This window comes from Echinops telfairi, unplaced genomic scaffold (assembly GCF_000313985.2).
Source record: "Echinops telfairi isolate 266 unplaced genomic scaffold, ASM31398v2 ScPeMD7_9;HRSCAF=40, whole genome shotgun sequence".
Classification (NCBI taxonomy): Eukaryota; Metazoa; Chordata; class Mammalia; order Afrosoricida; family Tenrecidae; genus Echinops; species Echinops telfairi.
This window is the reverse complement of record NW_022103906.1, coordinates 101,442,686-101,448,893: the sequence shown is the minus strand read 5'-3', so window position 1 is coordinate 101,448,893 and position 6,208 is coordinate 101,442,686. Positions and strand designations below refer to the sequence as shown.

General features: G+C 43.3%; 1 protein-coding gene across 3 annotated transcripts in view; it reads left to right on the top strand.

Annotated features, from left to right (window-relative positions):
* The window catches only part of RNF144A (ring finger protein 144A), a 161,946-nt gene that overhangs the window by 93,834 nt on the left and 61,904 nt on the right, over positions 1-6,208 (top strand). For all 3 annotated transcript variants that reach the window (XM_045286627.1, XM_045286628.1, XM_004696012.3), the window contains one exon: positions 2,092-2,237. In XM_045286627.1, coding sequence (XP_045142562.1) covers positions 2,103-2,237 — 135 coding nt within the window. In that variant the 5' untranslated portion in view covers positions 2,092-2,102. The remainder of the gene's footprint in view (positions 1-2,091; positions 2,238-6,208) is intronic.

Below are 6,208 nucleotides of genomic sequence, written 5' to 3'. Positions count from 1 at the left end.
AACTAATATATGCGTATACACACATAGAATTCTGGTACACACACACAGCTATATACACATGCACAACATATTGACCCTAGGAGTAATCTACAGAAAAATAAAATTCACCATCTAATTGTAGAGAATAGTGGTACTATGAGATAGATCCTTAAAGTGTTACAAAACTATGGCTACCACAAGGGAAGAGGACTAAAGGCATTGATTTTTATGAAGCATTTAATATGGGTGCCAGGTGCTTTATGCTGAAGCATGATGTCTTTTAATCCTCAGAGTGATCCTGTGAGATGGAGATTATCAGGCTCAAATGATTAAATACCTGTACACTGCACTAGTAACGGACAGACTTAACTTTAAAATGCCACTCGGATCACAGGTCACAGCTTGTTCTGTCCACTGTGTTGCCTCCATCCCCTGCTGGACAGTGAGGTGGAGGGGGGCGCGCCTTTGTTCCTCCAGTTGGATGTCTACTCCTTCTCATCTGTGAATGAAAGCACTCCTCTAAACTCAGGACTCACTTCTACCACTGGCTTTTTCTGACTATGCTAAACCCGAACCAAATCCACTGCCGTCAAGTCGATTACACCTCAGAGCAACCTGACGGACAGAGCAGCCTCTGTGGCTTTCAGAGGCTGTCAGTCTTTATGGGAGCAGAGTCTCATCCTTCTTTTCAATAGCAACTGATGGATTTGAACTGTTGATCTTTGGTTTGATGTTCTACTCTGTCACCAGGGCTCTGGGCAATACTTGTGCTTATTTCTAAGTGTCTTTTCATTCTGTGAAACACAGTATGGACGCACTCTGACCATACACAGTGCGGTCGCCAGGAGCGGAGGGTGCGTAACAACAAGAATAATGTTGTTTTCCAAATCTGTTCAGAAAGTGAGTTTATGTGCTGAAGGATACCAAGTTATCTAAATCGATTTTGATCTTGAATTTTGGGAAGCAGGTCTGGAGAGTTCAGATTGGAATTGATGTGAAATATTGTCTCAATCTTTTCTTATCCCGAGTTTAAGGAACATAAATTTTTGAGGCACAAGGACTATTAGTACAATAAAACACATACAAACTATTGCAGGTATGAAATAAGTACCATTAGTCAAGTGCCAAGGACTTCCCCGTGCGATATCCCTAGATGCAAGAATGTGTTTATTCAATAAGTAAGCAGTTATTAGAAGCTCACCATGGGCCTGATGTTGAGGTATGAACTGGAGATTCACATATCTTACTTGATCATTGGCTTAGGAAACAGAGAATTCGCCAAACAATTGTAGTAAAATCCAAGTGTGGCAGTAGAAAAATACATGGTGTTACAGGAAAACAGACCATGACCATTCCGGAATTAGGATGTGGCCAGAGACTGTCTGAGCAGGATGAGGAAAGGAGGAGTGTTTCAATGGCTGTTTGTTGAGCGCCGACTCTGTGCCACCCATTGTCGGTGCACTTGGTCCACCAAGGGAAACCAGAGCTCTTGCCTTTCTGAAGTTCACACCCTAGTACATCGTTCAGGTCTTAGTAGAAGTAGCTTAACTACTTCTGGTTCTGGAAGGCCAGGTGAAATTCGGGCAGTATAGATGGAGGCCAGTTGTAGAAAGGGGCACTTCACATGGAGGAGACAGAGAGAGCAAAGGCCCAGAGAAATGATGGGGAAAGTTCATTGACTAATTTCTTAGCAGTGTGTAAACCAAAGAAACTGGATAGCAACTCAATTGAATCAACGTGTACTTAATAAAACCGTTTCTTCCTCAGTGCCTCCTCTATGTTATGTGCGTGGATGGTAGGAGGTATCTTACTAAAAGCATTTTGGAGGGTAGAGAAAAGGCCTGGGGTGGGGTGGATTGTTTATTACTTTGATGGCGAACATGAAAATTGACATCCCCATGGTAAAGGAAACAACCACAAGATCCAAGTGATTGACTCTCTTGAGGCTTCTTAGAGGAAGCAAATGAGTTTATGAATTCCTGAACCCAGGCCCTGGGACAAGCTGCCACCTCTCTGAGGCCTAGCTCCAGCCAGTAGGATGCGATTTCAGTCTTTGCTTCTAGATGGAGGCCGTAAGAGAGGGTGTGACCTACTCTGCTTCTCTCCTTTCAGACTGCTCTGCAATGACCACAGCACGGTACCGGCCCACGTGGGACCTGGCCCTCGACCCACTGGTGTCGTGCAAGCTCTGTCTCGGAGAGTATCCAGTGGAGCAGATGACGACTATAGCCCAGTGCCAATGCATCTTCTGTACTCTGGTTCGTCTTCTCAGATGAGATACACGTTTGAAATGATTTCAGGATGAGCTTTTTCACTTCAGCCTTTAGACACACCCAGCAAACCTGTGGCCTAACTTTTGTGTGGTGGCAGTCTTCATTATCATCTAGTTAGTAAAGGGTTTCTTCTCTGAGCCGACTCCACAAGTGAAGCTTTCCACCACCATTGTTTATGATGGGAAAGGAATCACTCAAACCAAATGTAAAGTTAGTAACTCAATTCATGAAACCTTGTTGTGGCTGAGTGGTTTTACTTATTTTTTAATTTTACTATTTATGTGCTTAAGGGTATAAGAGGTACTGGTGCCTAGCTAGACTATTATTCATTTGCTCATGTTATTTTTCATTGCTTTAATGCTAATTTTGAATGTCTACATCTGGATATCATATGTAAATTTCCTTAAGATGTAGCCAACATTGTACTAAGGGCCAAATGAATGTTTTCAATGAATACAAGCACTTCTGTTGACATCAGAAGGAATTCTGGGGGGGCTATACTTGGGGTTGCTGACTGGAACCACCAGTCCATCGTTCCCTGGGAGACAGGTGAGGCTTTCTACTCCCATAAAGATGTGCAGTTTGGAAAACCACAGGGGCAGCTCTCATCTGTCCTCTAGGCCCCGAGAGTTCAAAGGGACTTGATGGCAGTGAGGTTTCGTTTTTCTTGTTCAGTTTTGTTTACAACAGCTCAAACTGCACCCAAAATTTTATTCTTCAGAAAAGAAAAATGAAATTTTAGGTTTTCTTTTTAATCTCATTTTCTTTAAATTTAAAGGAAACAAACAAACAAACAAACAAACAGAAAAACATTCTTCAAAGTTTAAGAAAACAAATTTTTTTCTTCTTTTTATTTTAAAACTTCATTTCCAACCTGAATTGCTATTGCATATGCACATTATGGACTGCCAACTTGGGTATTTTCAAAATGTCTACATTTCAATCTCTAATTCAAAGTGTGAAATAGCCTGTCACACTAGATGTGTTCCTCTCTCCTGTGTATATTTTGCAGAATTTATTTTATTGTGCCTCATGATCTCTGTGCAAATCTGATCTTTATTTTATGGGTAGAGTCCGAGCTTTAAAAGATTCAAGTGTGCCTTCTCTGATCCCTGTTGATGCTGGACTCCAACGTCCTCCCAGGGAGAAGAATTTGCAGCTCATTCTGTGTGCACTCTGATGCCTCGTCCTAGTGAATTGAATTGATGTCAATCCATCTTGGTGTTTGTAGTTGACACCCAAGAAATGGGCCTCATTAACATCTCAGAAAATCAACTTCAGCAAGAAGCAAAGGGAATTGCTTTCGACATTTTTTTGAGTTGAAGGGAGGAGAGGGAGAGTGGGCTTGGGGGAGAGTGGGGAGATAGACCTCCATCCCCTTGTCCAAATGGATTGGACCCCTTCACACTTCCAGCAGGGATCTGGGATGTTCAGGAATGCCAAAATGGATCGAACAAATTAGCTTTATGCAAAATTGCCTCCCTCTTGCTGGAAGGGAAGTCTTCCAGTCTTAACCAATTGTATAGCTTCCCCTTTGCATACTGTAGCTTTGGGCCAGTTTGCTGTCTGTCAGAGTCATGTGCACGCTCCCACCTCCCATGGGAGGACCCTCGTGAGCCTTCCCTGGAGATAGTGCACGTCTCCTCCCAGGCTGCCAGCAAAGCCTCTGTGTTGTGTGTTTTCATTTTTCCTGGGTTTTGTTTTCTATTTCAAGAGAAATGGAGAGAAAAACAAAAACATAAAAAACACCCTAGTTCAGACCAAACAATTTAAGTTGTTGAATGTAAAAGCAGAAGCTACACAATTTTCTCAGAAATGGGTTGGTAGACTATGGAGAATTACAATGTCAGAAAGATTGTAGCTTTTGTCTCTGAATCCCTGTGGGGGAAGCAAAGGAGGCTGGGAGGGGCTGGTGCCAGCCAGCGTTTCAACCATCATTTCTTCTGACAGTTTCCTCTCTGTCACTGTCCTCGGGCAGGTGTTGGGGAGGAGCCCCCGGCAAAGGGGCTGCAGGGGTGGTGACTGTCCTGTCCCTGGAGGAAAGACAAGGGGAGTGACACGAGTATGCAGAGGAGATGACAGAAAACAAAAAGAGGCATTCTTCCCCAAACAAATAGTTATTAGAGAGAGAACTGCAGGGAGTTCGGAAGTAAATTTATATCCGAGCAGACAGAGCTAGTGGGGAAAGCTTGGTTGTAGGAGCAATGCCAGTGTCTTTCAGACCTGTGGACAGGTGCTGTGTCAGTTGTTAGGGACCACATGCAACAGGATGGAACTGCTGTCGTTTTTTCAGGGGGAGCCCTTGCTGGCAGTTAGGTAAGTGCTGGCTGCTAACCGAAAGGTGGACTCTGTTAGGGAGAAAAGGGTTACAATCAGCGTTCATAAAGATTTATAGCCTTGGAAGCTTGTGGGGTTGTTTGGCTTTGGCCTGTGAGCCAGAGTCAACTTGACAACCGTGGGTTTTCTTACGTCTCAACAGAAGCAGGGGCTCTCAGCCGGGACTTTCTCTCCTGGAGCCTGCGGGGAGGTTCCAACCACCAACCTTTAGTTAAGATACATGTTGTAACCACAGAGCTGCTTATTTCAGAACATAGGCGACCTCTGACCCTCTCTGTGTAACGGACTTCACAGGGAGCTGATGGGCCCTCATGGGGAAAGAACATAGGCAAAACTCTGGTCACATGCCGCTTTTCCACAGGCCTGCTTCCTTTACACTCTGTTCCTAGCTGGAACTTAGAACTGCAGAAGAGTTAAACAAAAGAAAAAGACCTTGGTGGTCGTTTGGTCCAAACCTGTGATCTGAAGAATATGTCTCTTTAAAAGTCACACTAGAAAAAGTAATATTAGTACTTTTTAGGTTCCCTGGGTTTCCAACCACTGTGTGCGGTGCCCCTTTCTATGTCCACCACCCAAGACATTCTGGATGCCCAAAGTCATGCAGAAAGCACAGAGGAAGCCCAAAGTAGAGATGGACTTTTTATTTAACTGCATTTCCCAAATTTATTTGGGCATGATGAAGTTGTGCCTACCAGTCACTGGCACGCCTTTGCTGTGCAGCTCGGATGGTGCCTCGTGCTTGCTAAAGGGGAGGGGCAACAAAAGTGATAAAGGCCTTCAATGAAGCAGATTGACACAGTGGCTGCAACAGTGGGCTGAAACCTAAGACAACTGAGAGCATGGCACAGGGCCGGTGGTGTTTCCTTCTGTTGTACAGAAGGTCTCAATGAGTCAGCACCAACCAAGGCACCAATCAACAGCAGGAGGGCATATTGTAGCTTTCATTGTCATGTGCGATTTTGATGAGGGGCCTGAGTGTGTGATGGGATTCGGGTGGGGGAGCAATCTGTTGGATAAGGAATTAAAGGGCCTCCACAAATTATCTTAGCACCACACACATTTCAGGGACTATAGTAGGCTTCAGGGATTTGCAGATCATGAGCCTTATCAGATATCTTCAATGGTTGCATTTCAGCCCAGAATGAAAATGAATTTTGAAAACAATTTTATTGACAAATAATTCACATCATGTTCTCTCCACAAAGACTTAGTTGGTGCCTCACTTAGATGGCTTCTTGTTTTAAGACAAGTCTGTAAGACACTAGATGCTAGTCAACAGTTAAATCATATTAAGAAGAGTACAATCATCACCACAGTCAATTTTAAAACATTTTCTTCTTTCTTGTACTCATTATTATTAGCTCTCCATTTTCCCCCACCTCCCCAGCCACAACCCTAGGTAGTTATTGATCCAGTTACTGACTCTATAGCTTCACCTAACCTGGATTTTATATACAGAAAATCATACAACATAAGAAACAAGCAAATACCAAAATAAAACAAACAACCCAGCAATAACAACCAAATAAAAATAAAGAAAAACTTTAATCTAAAAGAAATCAGAAGACGTAAAAAAATGAAAGAACTTTAAAATGGATCCGAAGGTAGATCAAATGATT